We start from the raw sequence: 18,328 nt of genomic DNA, 5'->3' as shown, positions 1-18,328 counted from the left end.
TTTTAAAATATTATCCCCTCTCAAAACATAAATAGTATCTTCAAAGACATTTGGTGCATAGTAGCTCCTGCAAGAGTTCCAAGACAATACAAATGGATTGCCAGTTTACACTTGGCACACTTCCTGGAAAAGTTTTGCCAAATCAGTCTTCTGTAAGAGCCTAAGGAACAACTAACCAATTATTCACGTACATAAATATTTTGACAGTTTGTGAAAAACAGCATACAACTACTTTAAATCCGGAAACCTAAATGTGAAATTACTGTACACATGGACACACCCCTAAACAAATAAAATAACAATGGAACAAAACCAACAAAAGTCAAAAGTAGCCAGAATCGGTACGTTCTCTACCACTCTACTGACAGCAGGGAGGGAGATCAGGAGTGCATACATTAGCAATAAAAACCCACAAAAGGCAGGCAGCTGTATACAATGGTGTTATATATACTGTACCACAGAATGCACATGAAGTTCCTCTTGTCTGTAGATTTCAGTTGGCAACCCTGCATCACATACTTGATATTTTATTTGATTGCCATAAGATGTAATAATATGGCACATTTTCCAGAAAGCTGAGATCACTTAAATTGGGTGGAAAGAATATTTCTGGCTCGTACGCCTGAACCTGTGGCACAAGGGCTATGCAAGGCTTCTATGCAGCACTATACAGGAACACTGCCTCACCCCTAAACACGGTAGATAGCCCATCTCAAACTAATACAGCTAAGCCTGTCCAAGTGCCACACAATCTGCTCAATCCCCTTGTTCCTTGCACATGGCTGACACCCCACAATCCTTTGCCTAATCACTCTTCTCCATTCTCACTGTGAGCATAAAACCATGTTTTAAAACATTAAATCGTTAAAAGCAGAAAGCACCTGCAATTAAAGGTCTGAACAATCTAAACCAGGTCTCAGTTAGCATTCAGACTCAAATCAATTGGCAACAAGATCAGAAGAATCAATATGGCACAAAGAAACTATTTTAATTGGAGAGCTGAGATTCTTGGTCTTGCAGGTTCTTCCTGGCAGCCTTACAAGCCTTACAACAAAACAAACATCCTTCCACCTTCATGCTAGGAAGCATGCTCCTGTTCGGTTTTTCCAGAATAAAGAACAAGCTGGGCCACCTCTGCACAGCTTTCTTTTGAGAATCCCAAGACAGAGTATTTGCTTTGATTTTCTGTTCTCTGCTGTTTAAGCCAAATTCAGTGCCCAGACAATAAATAGCATCCCACAGTTCAAGCCAGCAGTTCCACAGATGCATTAGTCCACCTATCATAAACACTATAACTAAACGTCATTTGCCTTCTTAAATTATTTGTTGCTGGCTAGGGAAGAAGTCTTGCCACATCTCAGATCAGGATTTTAACCAGAGACATACTACTGGCAATGAGGATCTAAACCAAAAAATTTCATTGTCCTTATTCAAACCTTTTTTAATTTTGCATTCAGTGTCTCCTGGGAAAAAAAGTCACAGCTGGCTGGAAACACTGCATTTTTCCCCCAATACATGCCTGATTTAAAACTTTAAAAATCATAGAAAGCCTTTTCAGGTTCTTTTGAATTTTAGGGTATCCTGGGAACATTTTCCCTGCTGTCAGGCCTTTCATCCAATGAAACCTTCAAAGCAACCTTAGTGGCAGTTGTTCCAGGTTCATCTTCTAAACCTTGCCTCCCGAGGTGTTTGGTATCAGAGATTACTTGGGTGAAAAAGAGAGACAAACCTAATGAGAATCTTTGGGTTTTCTTTTGTCCTTCTAGGGAGAATAATTAATCTAACTTCACACTGCCAACTTTGAAGTGGGAAACAGATAACCATAATCATCCTCCTACATTTGACACATTGCAACTTTTTAAAAGTCATTAAGAAATTCCTACCTCCCAGAAAAAAAAATGCACTTGCACTTCAATATTTCCTGTTACTTATCCTCAGAAACTTGGACAAATATCGTTTCAATAAAAATGATTACTTTGCCCTGACCTTGTTTCCAAACAGTACAGTTTAATTTTTAAAAATGCTTAAAAGCTATTGATTTATTTTGCATAAGGGCAACTTGATTTGTTACCATGTTACACAAAAAATCCCTGCTTGTAGCTAGTAGAAAATCCAATCCCATCTGCCCAGTTCTCGTTGCTGTAGTAATAAAGCCACACGGGCATTAAAGGCTTTTCTGCAGTGGATGTGCCTGTCGCAGGGTTCATATTTGGGATTTCTTTTACATTTTTATTTTCTTTTGATTGTGCCAACTTCTTCTCTAAGTTGTTAACAGCATATAAATACAATATAAAAATTCTTTTCCAAACATTTTCACTTCATCTATTTAAAAATATCTAAGCCTTTTAATTGACTTTTTAAAATCTATTATGCAAAACACAACTGCTTCGGAGGTTTCTTGGAATCATGGAATGAGTACAAGGAAAGGAAATCTACACATCAGTGAACTCCTGAGCTTTCTTCTGTAATAGAAAAGAAAACACCCACAAAGAACACACAAATACCTCCTGAGCTGGCTCATATTAAGTTATTACTAATCTCCAAATGAGATTCTTCCCAAGAAATAATTAGTTTCATCAGAAACTTCCAGATCATTTGGTTATTAATAGTAAAATAATGATTTTCCTGGTTTTGTATTTTAACCATCGGTAAGAAAATAATCAATAGAACTGTGGTTTGAAGATCAATCTCAGTTATTTAAGGAAATAGCTTTGACTTATTTATCTTAAATCCCTCTTCTATTAAGAACTGTAAATTAACGTCAGACAGATTAGCAGTGGTATATTTGGCAATAGAATATTTATAGTAGGAACTTGGCTGTACAGTACATACATACAAAAACCTTTGAACCACTGTTAAAACAATTACTGTTTCCATCCACTTATTTTCCATATAAGACTACCACTTTAGGTAGATTTTTTACAGGCTTAATTTCTGTTAAAGGTAAATTTCCCAGAGGCTGGAGCAATATCCCTTTATGCTATCCTACTGTTTAATAACGATGCTTCCTACAATTTCAAAACACATCTAAACACTACGGTAAAGCAAAGCTTCTGAAAATTTTAACTTGCTATAGAAGCAATCTCCACCAAGAATGCCTAGATCAAAGTAGTCTGTAAAACACCAAGCTTGAAGACCATCTCAATCCGTGTGCTGTATATTAAGTACACGTAATGTGCCTGGAGACACATTAATCCAGCCACAGCACAAGTATGCTAAGCTAATGCAGGAGGCAGCAGCAGTCCTGTCCCTGAACTGCCTGTACCTTGAGCAAGCACAATGCATCAGTGGGGTCTTGCTGCGAAATGGAGCAGGACACTAAAGAGGGTTAAATTCAAATCTGGCAGAAAAGCATGATTTGAAACCTCACGGTTCTCCCAATTTTATGCTGAACTGCTCATGAAAATACAGTGGCAAAAAACACATGAGGCTGGTGTTGCATAGCCCTGCACTTGCAAACCCAGGCAGTTCTTTCAGTCAGAGGTATTTCGCTCGCGCAGCTGCTCATACCTACACAGCATCAGAGTCAGGAATACAGCCAAGATATACCCATCTATATAAACATACCTTAGTAGGTGTGCAGAAATTCAAAACATTGCCTATAAATCTCTAAGTTTCTTTAATTTTGCTCTACTTTTGCATTTTTTAATTAATATTTTCTTCTAACAAGCACTCTACAATACAGAAAAAATCAGCTTAGTAGTTACTGTTGAAGTAAACCATCCGTGTGTCCCCACAGGTCTAGCTATGGGCAACGTTGCATAACCAGTTTTTAGAAAAGCTTGCTTGATTTTTGAAAGATCCTGATGCGAACAATTTTATATGCAATAGTGTTGGGAATATTATAACATGAGGAAAATCTAAATGTGTGAAATTAGAGTGCTACACGGATGTTATATTTGTTCTAATTTTAAGTTTAAAGTACAAACTTCTAATCAAACTAGTAAGAAAACATTCAAGCTTTCAAGAGAATATCCCAACAAGCATACAGAATGCATGGGGATGAAGAATTCAAGACTGCCTTTTATGAAGATGTTAACCAGCTCTGTGGGCAAGAGAAGTGCAGTGGATGTTGTTTACCTTGACTTTAGCAAGGCTTCTGACACAGAAGTGGTCAATAAGGGTGGGTGGAAAACTGGCTGGAGCACCATGACTGAAGTGTTTTGAGAACTGGCATGAAGTCCAGACAGTGGCTAGCTACTAGGAGAGTTTCTCAGCGGTTTTTGGTGTTTAAAATTTTTATTATTGACCTTAACTACAGCACAGAGTGCACCTTCAGTAAGTTTGCAGATGGTATCGGGTGAAGGGAAGCAGGTGACATGCTTGAGGGCAGGGTAGCTGTCCAGAGGGTCCTCAACAGGATGACAGAAACCTCACGACAGAAAAATGAAACAGCAGTGTGCCCTTGTGGCAACAAAGACGATCGCACCCAGGCTCCATTAGCAAGACAGACACCAGCAGGGCAAGGGAAGCAATTATTCTCTGTTCATTGTCTGCAAGACCACATCTGGAGTGCTTAGTCTAGTTTTGGGCCCCCAGTACAAGAAATATCTTGGACTGGATCAAGTCTAGCAGAGGCGGCCAAAACTGTCACAGGGCTGGAACACAAGGATGTACAAGGGAACTCCATTCAGTCTTAAGAAGAAAGGATCTTATTACCATCTTTATCTAGTGTAAGAGCAGAGGGAAGACAGAGCCAGGCTTCCTGGAGGTACACCGAGACCAGAGTTAATGGGCACAACATGAAACAAGGGAAATTTCAATTACATATTGGGATAAATTTTTTCACTGTGAGGATGATCAAACACTGAACCAGAGGCCCAGGGAAGCTGTAGGATTCCAGCCCTGGAGATCCTGAAGGCTTGACTTGTTGAGGGCCCAGCCACCTGATGTACATGGGCCCTGGACTGGACCAGAGAGCTCCACAGGTCCAAACCGAACTGCTGTACGTTAATAGTGATGGCCCTCAAAGCAGCATTCACTGACAGAAATGGTTTAGAACAGAGATATTTTTTAAAAAAATATTTTACACTGAAAGTTTCTTTGGTCTGATTTACTGTATAATTATACCCATTTTTCTCCATATGCATTTTCTGATTCACCAGAACTGAAGCTGTAGAAAGACTGAATGAGGACAAGACTGGTAGTAACAGGAAACCAAAACCACCTCCCCCACACTCACATGTGCTCTCATGTTAGCAATATGGAAGATTGTTCTCTTCTGAATTGCAGGGCAACAAGTTTTTGCTGGTGTAATCTACCTGATGAGTAAGGACTGCCACAGTGCAGTGACTGTTCCAAGGCGATTCCACTGTAAAGATAACATACATCATTCACTTCCCTTCTCTTTGGTGAATTTCAGTGGGAACACATCCTGTCTTGGGAAGACTAGCAATGTCTTTCAGAGAAGTCAAGGATGACTTAAGAAAATATTAATAAAGCTCACATGCGAGAAATGACTGTCAGTGCTGACAAAATAAATTAAGACACATTGCATCTTTGGTTTTTGTGAAACAATTATGGTGAAGCTTTGATGTCCTTGAACATTGACAATTTGGTTTAGATATAAGAAAGAGGCCAATAACCACTGAAGTTTAAAAACTGGGTGTCAGTGCCGATTACAGCTTCTGCCTTGTCATACGTGGCCAGAGTTACTGCTAGTCCTTTATTTTTCTCTAGAATTCGACAGGGTGGAGTGATGTGTCATGTTGTAACCTCTCATATTCAGTGGAGTCATTAGAAGGTGTTTTCAACATGCCAGTGACATTCAATTATGATTTCTCCTCTAACTGATGAGGAAGAAGTTCAGTGTCTCCACCTAAGACTAGTTAAGACAGATCAGAGAAAGCTGGCTGGAAATCAATCCTGATAATGCCTGAAATGTTAGCTGGGAGGCAGCTGAACGAGATAACAGGCAGTCCCAGTCTTTTGACTGCAAGAGCATTACTTACAACGTACCATGATTAAGCTGACATTTAGCTGTTAAATTAGCAATAGTGAAAGCCAACTGTTTATCACTTGTTATCAACTAATAGCTGTATCCCTTCCTTTCTGATGCAGATCTTCCAGCATTTTCCAAGACTGTTTGCAGAGTTTTTGCAGCACTGCAATGTGCTGTATGCAGGACTGCTCTGAACTACTTGGGGAGAGAGCCCATGTGCTTTTATGGCACAGAGCAGCATGATTTCCGAGCAGAGCACTACACAGAGAATGCAGCACTACACACCCTGCCAACGCTGGATGGTCATCATCAGAGCTAAGCAAAATGTAAAGTGATGACCACAATGTAAAAAGCCATAGCTTTGGGTCCCACCTGTTGAAGGGACATCCTCTCTGTTCACCGCACAGTACAGAGCTGGGGTAGGTGAGCTGGGCTGTCTTGTTCCTGTGAGGGACAGTAGGCAGACCTATCTCTCTAAAAGTTTTGTAAAAGCTCACTTATGAAAGCAAGTATTTGACACTCTGCTTTGCTTATAATTTTTGGCACCTACTTTGGCAGAATCTGGGGGACAAGACCAAAGACTTGCTTGGTGACTAACAAATTTGCTCTGTAAATTATCTTAAGGGTGCCAGATGTTGGCTTAGCATCTACAATTTTGAAGGAGCTTGGGAACCTGAACAGACTTCTGGTATTAATACCCTTTCACAAAAGGAACTTAAGTCACAAATACTTCAAGTGCCTGATTTGGTGGTGGGGAAGGAAATCCTCAATTAGAAGAGCAATTCTAAATTTTTTAACCATTTTTTTACCTCTTTACTTCCTTCATCTCTCTATACCTGAACTCTCCCCAAAGTCCTCTCTTTCTGGCAGTATGTTCTCGACCCTAGCTTGGGAACACAGACTCCCAAAGAAGTCAAGAATGCCGTTGTTCTGTGATGAAGTGGAAAAGCTTATCTTAGCTCTGAAAGTCTATTTACAACTTCCCATTAATACACTTTCCTAGCAAGGAGTACAACTACAATGTCTCTATTCTCTTCCTTGATTAGTCTAGTTATTCAGGAAACTCTGGCCGCTTAGCAACAGATTCTGATGACCTAGAAAACTTCAGCACACTAAAAAACAGTTATGTGTGGAACATAGAAGAGCTAAACCAGAGGAAAAAATAGTGTGGTGAACAACTGAAGTATTCAGGTACTGTCAACAGATCCACCTCTACACACATTTTCTTGTATGTGCCTTTCATTATAAAGGCATATCTGCTATCCATAACTCTTAGTAAACAAAATTCTCATCTCTCAAATGGTTTTCATCCATGTTTGACTGCCCTGTTCTTATTCTTTAATTCTTACTAGCAATTAGGTTTTAATTAAAGCTTTCACAGAAAACAAACCAAAAAGCCTCAAAACACAACCACCTTAAAACATGCAATACATTCCTGCATCATTTTTATGGGATGCTGCACATACATGATACAAAATTATTTCCAATTCCTGTTACACTCTGCAACAGTTCTAATACTTCTCTTGGTGACTTTGCTCCTTGACAGATACAGTTCTTGTATTTAATGACTTTTTGTAAAATATTGATACTCAGTTCCATTAAAAAAAGAATGATTTATGGGTGTAGGTTTTTTTCCTGCCTAGGGAAACACTAACTGTTTTTAAACAACTTCCATGGAAAAGATTAAGAATTACAGAATACCAGTGGGACACATTTTGAAACAAAATGAAATACACAGTTATTCATTTCACAATGCCTAACTTAGCCACTTAGCCCCATGCAAACACTTCCCCACTTTTTGCTTCAGCTGATCAGACAAAACTAAAGCACTCATTATTTTTTAAATACTCTAATTGTGCATTAAATACTTGTGCATGTTTACAGCCAGCCAAATGTAAACACCTTACCTGTTCATGTCTCATCAGTTCTATCATTTCCATAACACTGATAAAATGGTAACAACGATCTGAGTGATCAACCATAGATGTAGGAAAAGGACGATTCTGCCAAATTCTCCATTCAGACAAAGAAAGTTCGTGAGTTGCCTCCTCTTCACGCTTCTGCAGTTTGAAATTAAGATTGGCAAAGACCTTTTAGTCAAGAAATTGTTTAGCAAAACCAATGCCCACTTCTCTGTCAAGGACAATAAATACCCTGCATGCAGAGAAGTATCCAAACATTATCACAAAGATTTAAGTCTGGTCTAAAATAAAAACAATTCCATGCTTTGTGTTGTCATGGCTTTTCATGGAAGACAGGCTGTTTTAAGTAGTGAAATGACACAAAAGCTCCAAATTTTTTCTCTGAATCAGAGAAGAGCTTTTAAAACTTGAGGTTTTCTTTCAGTAACACTTTTATAGTTACATAAACTCGGGGATGAAAAAGCGTGGATACAATACCATCATGAATACAGCAACCTGCATGGAATTCTTAGAAACAGGAATGGAACGTAATGGATACTGAAAGACTTTTTAATGTATTTTTAATTTACAGACCTAACCTCAAAGACCCATTTCAAACATCTAATTTCTAAATTCTTAACCTCAAAACCCTACATGTAATTCCCAAAATTGCATTTTTAATACAGACCTCCTTCAAATTCACAGTTAACTTTGTTACTCAGGGTATCCTTTAAGACTCATGTCAAAGGAAATATTACATTTATGTTAAACTCACTGATATTTCTTCCAGGTTTTCTAAGGTTTCAAATGGAACTTGAGGCAATATCAGTTCCTTTACTCCATCACTTTCCTTAATCCTGTAAAGTCTGTCCCATATTTCATATTCCTCAGGCGAGAGAGACCAGCTCTCATGACTGTGTATTTGCTTTTTGTCTATGGGGGAGAAAAACAATAACAGGAAAATGTTACCTACTTTAAGAAAAAGGATACACAAAATAAAAAAAACTTTGTATGAAACCAGCTAAAAGAAAAAATACTTTCTCTGTGCCACAAGCAAAACCAGATAGAGAGAATCTGATGTCAGAAACAAGTATCAAAACAGTGTTGTATGTTATAATTATGGATAAATCTAGCTATGAAATGATTGTTTTGGGGGAAGGCATTACAAAGATACAAAGATATAGATAGCCAGACAGATATAAATAGAGAGAAATACGTCTATCAAATACCTACAAGCCCTGATGACAGTATAGCAAACAGGGAAATCATATGGCTCGAACTGCTAACCATCTGTCTTAGAGACCTTGGGGAACAAACTGCAAATAACTGTGCTCTTCCCCCCCCCCTTTTTTTTTTATAGTTACTCTTTAAATACTGGAAAGCAACATTAATTTGTTGTGATAAAAATATTTTTTAGTCATTTTTTGAATCAATCTCCTCTGTTAAGGTCATGCACATGAATAAGAGGACAGAAACAAAAGTATTATGAAAATTCCCCAGGAGCAGGGAAAGAAAAAAGAGGCTCATCAGTTTTATTCAGACTCATAACTGCAAGTAGGAAGTATAGGGCACCTGTGAGCACCAATGCTAGATAAAACCAAAGTGCTCGTGTGGCAGCTTGCTGAAGACAAGGCCCTGGTGGTGCTTGGCTCTGAGCGACTACACTCCAGTGACGAAGAGGAAATGGAGTCATTTTTGGCAGTCTGACAGCAAGCCTTGATACCACCACTATTCAAAAAAATGCCAAATCCCTCAAAACAGTCATCAGTGTGAATAGCAAAGTAACATCCAAAGAATGAGTGTTAAGAGCATGTTAAGAATGTGATTGCTTTTAGCCCAGATGTATGAAGCTTGGAGAAAAATAATTAAGTTAATTTGACAATCACTCTGCAGACAGGATTTGGGATAAATCTGCAGTCAATACCCTATTCTGAATTAATGCCACGTGGGAGGAATCTGCGTGTATCCCTCAATCCTCTCAAGTTACAACTGCCAGAGACTGTGTCTCTACAGGATGGTGTGACAATGTTGATTAGAGACTCAAAACCAGATGCCTCAGAGTTCAAAGTACTAGGTTCAAATCTTGTTCAGAAAAAGTCTTTCACAGCTGGAAAAAGCTAACCAACACTGAAGTTTAAGGCCATCATTAAAAAAAACCCAAGAAGATCAATAGTGCTACTACAATATTTTTGACTCCAGTCTAGGAGACATTACACTCCTTTATAGCCAACACACAGTTCAAGGACCCAGAAGAGGAGGAAAAAAGAGAGACCTGAAGGAAAAGAAAATTACGAACACTTATCAGAAAGGCATATCTCACAGCCTTTCCTGTTGTTTATAGGAACAGTTAAGTATTAGGTCTGCTCTAGCAGTTCATATCCAGCACCAACACACCAAGACAGAATATGTCCATCTTGGATTAGCATGGAGTTCTGGACAGTGTTGCCTGGACAAGGTAGAAAGGAAAGGCCAGAAAGAGTCCTCAGCTGTAACCAAAATCTAACGCTGTTGGTCATTCCAAAGTGACTTCTACTGCCTCACTTAAGACTTGTCTTCATAACCACGCAGCAAAAAGATGGCCTATCAAGGAACCAAGAATGCATTTTCAAACAGCAAGTTTTTAGATAGGAAAAAGTGGGCACCAGCAAAAAACTTCGTAGACAAACAGATCTAGTTTGGGTTCCCTCTTGCTCTTGAAGATGATTGTCCCGACAGTGTACCAGAACTTTCCTGAGCAGCTCAGGTGATGAACTGTTGCCATCCAGACATGTCCAGGGAAACACCAAGAACAACAGATGACTTGGTTCTCTGTGTTACAGCTCTGGAGGACAGCTCCTTCTGACAAAGACAAGAGGATCCTGCAATACTATACAGGCATGAAGGCCTCCAGCAGCTGGCAAAATTCGGTAACAGATACTTCCCGAAGCTCTGGGCCTTCTGTTTCTGAGTATAAACTGTCCCTCTTCTCACTATGAAGAAAGCTGAAACTTCAACTGTCCAAAGGTTTTGCTGGTTTACTTAAGAAATTATTCACTGCCAGCACAGAATACTGCTTCCTTTACCAGAAGTGTGTGTATGTGGGAGAGGGAAGTGGACAAGGGAGAGTTACAGGTAAAGCAATAAGCACAATATTGCTGCTGAAGTCACTTTTGGCAAGTAAAATTGATATTAATGCTTCCATACAAAGCACAAGCAGCTTGTTTGGGGCAGGCATGACTAGAGAAGAAGATACAATTGGTTTTGGAGAAACCATGTCACTGGCTGAAAAAAATAACTCAAAATAGGTGTAGCTGAAATAAGTTGAAAAAACCCCCCCACCACCTTATTAGGAAAATTTTGTGTAGCTATCATCCTGAAAACAATGAAAGGTGTAACCCACGACACGGGTATTGTCAGGACAAGAAATATGAATTGAAGAAAGTAAAGTACATGTGCATAAACACATCCTTGATTAACTGGGTTTTTTCAAAGAAAATAAACACTGAAAACAGCAGTCTTCTGCAGTATTTCCATAGTTTTCTGACAACCACTCGAGAAGGTAATGTGTATTATTATGCATGTTTAATTCAAATAGGAGATGAACTCAGAAAATTTATCAGCCATCCAAAGCCCTTCCCACAAGTACATTAAAAGGCATAGGCAACTGGTAGGGCATAAAACACCCCACAAAGGTCTAAAGAAGGCATTGGTATATTTTAGAAAAAGACAGTAAAAGAAGTTTGCATCAGTAAGATAAAAACAGCAATTAAAGAAATAATGTGAAATTGTAAAATCAAACAAAAAACACAGCTATGGACAACTCAGAATTGATGCAATCTGAAAAGGGGGGGAGTAGAGTAATTGTGAAGAACCAGGAGAAGAATTAACAAAGTGAGATTTCATCTACATAAATGCAATGCAAAAAGAACAAATTATTGATAGCTTAAAACGACATTCAGCTACCAGGAACAACAGGTAGAGGAAGAGCACATTTCAATGCATGTTAGCTATTTTTTGCCATGCCTGTTGTGGTTTCATACCTCTCACAGAGTGGGGAGATTGGCAGAGAACTTGCAAAGATAATAATGTTAGAGATGATCATACAGATCTTTCAGCACTTTCACCTTTTCAATTATCTTGTGGGATAGTTATTCTCATTTTATAAAGTGAAAAAAGATGAGTATAAAACACATGAGCTGTCTCCAAAGATATCTGTTCAGAGATTTTTCGTCCAATGAGTCCAAGCCATTTTAAGCACAAAACTATTTTTTCTTAAATATTTTTTGATTTTATTGCACTTACTAGTATGCTACTCAATTTCAGCAAGCTCTTTAAAAAACAAAAAACAAAGAAACAAAAAAAAAAAAACAGAGAGAAAAGAATCTCAAATCGGAAGAAACGATATAAGAGGACTGCCAAGTAATGGGATTTTCACTCTTGTTGCTGTGCTTTTTCAAGAAAAGCTCATACAACTGAAGAACACAGTTAGTGATAGGGCAAGACAAGAATAAGGTGTCCTGCTTCTGGTATTGACAAACAGATAAAATTTATGAAAGAGGTTCTGAAGTGGAAAGATAGTACAAAATTAATAGAAATTGAATCAATTTAAGAAGAACAATTTAATTTTGACAAGAAAAGGAGGAGAATGCTTGAAATTACTACAATACTTCTGCCCACGATACTGCAATTTCTGTGCAATTTCTGTGCACATGTATTCTTCCATGGATAAACCTGAAGATCAACTGAACCTCAAGAACAAATGAAAAGTAAGAGAGCATAAGTAAGAATGCACACGGCTTATTCATCACTGCTAGCTTTTTCAATTTTCTAATGCGGAAGGAGGCACCGAAATAAGGAGAGGAGAAAATGCAAAAAATAAAGGCCTTTCTCTTCTTTTTGAGATTTATCTTGAATATCATTAAAATCAGAAACAGCCACTTGCTTCATACAGTAATGAAGGGAACTTCAACACATAAAGCTGGTGCTCAATAACTCATGCTTATGTAACACTTGTTTGCAAGATGGGCAGTCAATCATGTTCATCTTCAGCAACTGAGAGACCTCCATGCACGCTATGTACTTCAACTGTGGCAGCTGCTAACCTATTTCACACAAAAGGAACCTGGTAATTACAGCCTTTGAAGTGCTATTCCCTCAGCAGGAAATATGTTCAGCATATTATCTTCTTTATGCACTTACTGCCTCTCATTTCTATTTTCTAGGACAGGCTTCCAAACGTTCCAAAATGATTATTTACTTCCATGTTTTGCTCCGCTTATTTTCTTGCAAGTTGTGTCTGTTTATTCCATCCTTGGTTTTCCTCACTGGCCACCACCTGGGCTGTGCACAAAACCCAGATAAGCATGCCTTACAGAAGGCTCCAGAGGCATAAGGGGAAATGTCATGATCAGGAGCATCATCACAACTGTGTCACAGCTGTGTCTGCAGCACATGCATACTTACAAAGAGTCTGGGCTGACAATGGCATGTACAGATTGCTCTACTGATACTAATTCTTCCCCATTACATTTCTACCCTGCAAAATGGGAGATAGTATGAACTGTTTTGGAGGCCAAAGGGGAAGCTGATTTTTTTCTGCCTGATTTCATAGCTTGCTTCCCCTTTCTGTGGTCAGCCTTTTGTTTGCCCTGGATGGTGTGTGGAAAGAGATCAGATGTAGATTTTGATAATAAGAATTTTTGTAATCAAAAGCATTTTAAAAACCACTAACTCTACTCAGATACTGAAATACAAAGTTTCCCAAGGCCTTTAGGAGTTTCTTCTTTCAAGAAGTTGCTATTGGTCTTTACAGAAGGCACTTAACCAAAGAGATTGAGCATGACAGTTTCCAAGTATTTACAAAACTTAGCTCTTTCTTCCTATCTTATAATTTTGTTCAGTTTACTGAGCATTTTGGTGCTATGTAACTGCATCAGCTAAAGAGCCATTTCTCTTTTTAGATTAGTTTTCCTCCAAGTGTGTGTGCAATTCATGAATATCCTACCCTTGACTTCTCTTTTTCCTCTCCTCAAATTCCTTTAGTTTTCAAGCATTTCTGTTTTATTGTCATTTACAAAGGTACAAGACATACTTTTCTTGCATTAATAAAAACATAAAGCCTGACTGTTAAAGCTCAAAATGAGATTTTGTATAGAAATATCACTAAACATTTAAGTGACAATTATGCCACCTGACATAGGTATATCAGAAGTCTTCACAAGACATCATTAACATTTGCCCCTTCTGTTTGTAGCTGGAGTTTCTGACCTTCAGTCATTGACTCCATAAGAAGCTCTATGGAGAAAGATGAAACGTCCGATTTGAAGTACGGATATTTGAGGACAAAACTGTGATGTGAGGTTGTTAAAAGAAAAGGATGAGGAAACAAAGGCACAGTCAGCACAGTATCACAGTCAAAAGGCTGCAGCTGACAGAAATTATACTTTTGCTAGAGACCCCAAAACTCATGAGCAGGCAGTTTTGATATGCTGTAATATAACAACATGAGATAGCAGCTCACGCAGTGCTTAGAAAAACACCATAATCCTCTTACCAGTGACATAGGAAAAGAGAGCAGATTTATGCTGTAGGGAACTAGACCTTCTCTCTTTGCAAAGCATTCTTGAACTGCTTGGTTCATATTTTTCAGCAGTAATAAACATTTTATGCAACTTTGGATTTATGCCTTCTGGAATCATACGTGGGCTACGCTGGTAGAAATGAAGCATTTTGTTTCCTGAAATAGCTTTGTGGATGCTCCTTTTGTTACACTGGCTTTGATTGTAAGTCTGTAAAAGAGAAGACAAGTCATATGTTGTTGCATTGTTTTTTCACAACTTAATCAAATGTAAAAGAACACCTGAGTGTCTGTGGGGTTTCACATTATTTTATGTTCCACCATCAAGGTGTTTTTTGGTTTTCTTCTTTTTTCTTTTCTTCCCAAAACACAACTAAAACAAAATGTGAAGCAAGGCCCTGAGAGCCAACCATATTCCCTCTTCTGTGAATATCATCAGTTAGGTCAATGTGACTGCAAGTTCAAGACTTGCAGTATGGCTCCACATTATGGTAACCAGAGCAGAGAGGGGAAAGGAACAGAAGGACACAGATGAGAACAACAAAGCAATAAGGTTGCATTGAAAATCTGATAATGTATACATTAAAACATAGCTACTAAGCTCTTTTTTTTCTTTTTTAAAGAGCTTCCATACTAAAATATCTAAGTCAAATTAAATTTGAATTATCACTGTTTTCTGCCTAGGTAAAACATTCAAAGCAAATGTGACAAAAATCAAGGAAGTACCAAAGAAGTGATTGTTCTTTAAGTTGCAAACAATACAAAATGTAAAATAATGTACAGCTTTTTTACACTCTGTAAATAGATCAGAAGTAGGCACAGCACTTGAGAGAAAAAGAAATACAGCCCTTGCCTGGGGGAATTTACAATTTGCAATAGATACAGGCGTGATGTAAATTAGATTACATCAGAAACAAAGAAAGGAGGTCAAGCAAAAAAAAGGCATAAGCTTATTTGTTGATGTCATACATGCTCCAAGTCCTTTTAATTACACTCCATTTTTATTGTGCAACACAGAAACCAAGACAAAGATGGACAAACTAAGGGAAGAAACTGGTCCCCCTCTGAGTATTTCTTATCCTAATACCCTTCTCCAAGTCTCTGTGACAGGTCACCGATGGAGACAGCATGCCCAGTTAGGCAGACTAAGTGCTCTGAGTATGACTGTATGGCAGCTGTGTTCTTTTTGGGAGAGATGATCTCTGGAAGCCAGGATTAGAGGAGATGGACACAAAAAGATGCTTTCTGAATAAAACTGGAAGAGGTTAACGGCTAGCTTTATTATACTGTCCCTCAGGCATTCCAATAAATATCTTTTAATTCTAGAACAGGCAAAAAGGTCTTTATATGAAAAAAATAATTTGTATTCCCAAATTCATTGCTTAACAGAATTTTTACTTTGCTGTTACTGAGACAGTATGTTTCCTTTTCCTTTGTTTCACGGAGAGTGTCAGCTTGGCCTGACAGGAGCCTGAGAGGCTGTGAACTCCCTTGTGCCCTTCTCTTTGTACCAGTTTAAAGTTGCAGCTAATGGCTCCCTTCCAGGCTGATGCACATGCAGCTGAGCTGTCACAAGACGTTAAAAAACCCAAATCAAAACACAGCACATCTTGGAATATGGCCAAACTAGAAAGGTGGAAGATTCGTAAGCCGAACGCTCAGGGAACCCAGGGCATTAGCAGGGTGCAACTGTGTGACGTGCGGTGCAGTGCTGAAACGCAGTGCGCTTCCATGTGGGACAGCTGAACTGGCTGAGGAAACACGTGGGGAGGTGAGGACCAGAACAGAGTAATAAACACTTCTGTAACAGAAATTCCTGTCAAACGTCAAATTTCCAGACCTGCATTTACCAATTTTTCCCAATAAAATTCCTTCAAAAGTTTATAATTGACTTGAAGTGGTTTGATTTTTTAAAAAAGAAAAACAAATTCCCACAAATTAATATGAGACCTTTAATTACTTAGCTGCAAGTTATGTGATGGGGAAGAATCTCCACATTAACAGATCTGGAAGGAAACTGAATCAAAACAAAAAAAAAAAACAAAAACCCCACAACAAACCCAAGCAAAACCAACCAAACAAAGGCAATATTGTTCAGCAATAAAATTTATTTCATGATCTCAAAACAAACAAACAAAATTACATAAAATTACTATCCTACCTGGGGGAAGGTTCTGCTTCAAAGATTACTGAGAAAATCTGAAGAACCCAATAATCCAACTACTTAAGTGAAACTACAAGGAATTTAAGGGACGATTTTAATATCCCATTACAGAGCAGAGCTTTCAGTAGTAACCAGTCTTCATAAGCAGCATGAGAAAATATCTATTTACAAATACCATTCGCTTTTATAATTTTTAAATTTCATCCCTTCAAAGCAGCTTTTTTCCTCAGGCAGGATTCTTTGGACCCTCATTTAGAATTAAATCCTTGCTACCTACAAATTTAAACCAGAGGCACAACATTGACCGGAATAAATGAAATAATAGCAAGATTCCGAAATTTTGGGTTTACAATTAGCTTACACAGATCTTGGAACTTCTCTGTCATGAAACCCGATCCAACTCAGAACCAACCTCACAAGTAAACAAAGCCAGCAAAGAACAAAATCAATTTTCAGCCTGAACAGTGAGGTGCACCCTAAAAATGCCTTGCATTCAAACAGGGGTTACACAATGAGACTGTAAAGATGCAGGTTCCTGTCACTCTGCAACCAATCTCACCGACAAGTGATGTCAGTGGGGACTGCCTTACCTCCTCCTACCTGAACCCTGCCCCACCAGCTTCCTTGGATCAGACCTAGCAATGGTGCGGCTGTGGGATGAAGCTGGGCAGAGTGCAGGTACAGCTGAAGATCAGTTCCCCTGGCTCACAACTCACGGCTTAGATTTCCACTGGTACATTAGTTTCCCAAGGGGCAGCCTGCACTCAGAGATGATTAATTATACTCTGAGTTGAATGCTGAGGTTCAGGAATTTAGCAAAAGTAGATTTCCACTTAAGCTGATCTCTTCAGACCACATACGCAAGTGTGCTACCACTAAGCACTTGTCTGAAAGCACAGTGTCGTCAGCAATTCAGAGCGAGATGCTTCCAGTCCTCCCGCCCTCAGAGATTCATCCCTATCTCTTCCACATTGTTCTGTACCCTTGTCAAAACCTGTGTATTTTCTGAGTTTCAGTTTATCGTTTACAAAGTAACTGTTATTAAGAACAAAGGCTTGAAGCCCTTCACATTGAGAAAGGGCACATATTTCTAGAATATTGTGGGCTATTATACTTTCCTGTAGGGACAGTTAAAATGCTGCTAGGAGTGCTCAGGATTGCACAGTATATAGTTCCCTGTAACAGACTAAACAACTCACTTTGTTTTGCCAGAGAGAAGAAAGCTACATACTCACCCGTTCCTCCCGCCCTTCGGCGAGGATGACAACGATCCTGCCTTGACGCTTGCGCCCCGTTCGACCCATCCTCTGCACGAGACGAATTGGACTTTTCTGAGCGTCAAAGCAGATGATGAGATCAACTTCTCCAATGTCTAAGCCTTCTTCCCCAACACAGGTAGAGACCAGAGTGTTATACCCACCTTCACGAAAGCGTTTTACCACCTGAATAAATGATTAAAATTAGATTTAACGGGTTAGCCAGAAGGCCCCTTATACACACTTTGCAGTTTAGGCTCAGACAGAAGTTGAAAAAATTAATTTATATCATAAAACTACTTTCTGAATTTGTCAACTACCATATTGTGATCAAATACCATGCACTAATGTTATCAACATTAACGTAACAACTCTTCAGTTCTGAAACAAAGTTTAAAAAAGCACACCTTATTCTGACTCCAGCCATGGCACTCTTCTAAATTGATCTTCCCAACTTTGCAATTAATTTTTTTTTCAATTTTTGGGGGGGGGGGGGGGGGGGGTATGCGT

At 38.8% G+C, this 18,328-nt stretch overlaps 1 protein-coding gene across 1 annotated transcript in view; it reads right to left on the bottom strand.

Annotated features, from left to right (window-relative positions):
- The window catches only part of FANCM (Fanconi anemia, complementation group M), a 78,610-nt gene that overhangs the window by 22,116 nt on the left and 38,166 nt on the right, over positions 1-18,328 (bottom strand). Inside the window, exons 10-13 of the mRNA XM_010579850.1 lie at positions 17,798-18,004; positions 14,375-14,609; positions 8,618-8,775; positions 7,849-8,001 (exon numbers count right to left, since the gene is read on the bottom strand). Of these exons, the coding sequence (XP_010578152.1) occupies positions 7,849-8,001; positions 8,618-8,775; positions 14,375-14,609; positions 17,798-18,004 (753 nt within the window). The remainder of the gene's footprint in view (positions 1-7,848; positions 8,002-8,617; positions 8,776-14,374; positions 14,610-17,797; positions 18,005-18,328) is intronic.

The sequence above is a fragment of the Haliaeetus leucocephalus genome, unplaced genomic scaffold (genome assembly GCF_000737465.1).
Source record: "Haliaeetus leucocephalus isolate CR32 unplaced genomic scaffold, Haliaeetus_leucocephalus-4.0 Scaffold678, whole genome shotgun sequence".
Lineage (NCBI taxonomy): Eukaryota > Metazoa > Chordata > Aves > Accipitriformes > Accipitridae > Haliaeetus > Haliaeetus leucocephalus.
This window is presented reverse-complemented; position numbering and strand designations above follow the sequence as displayed.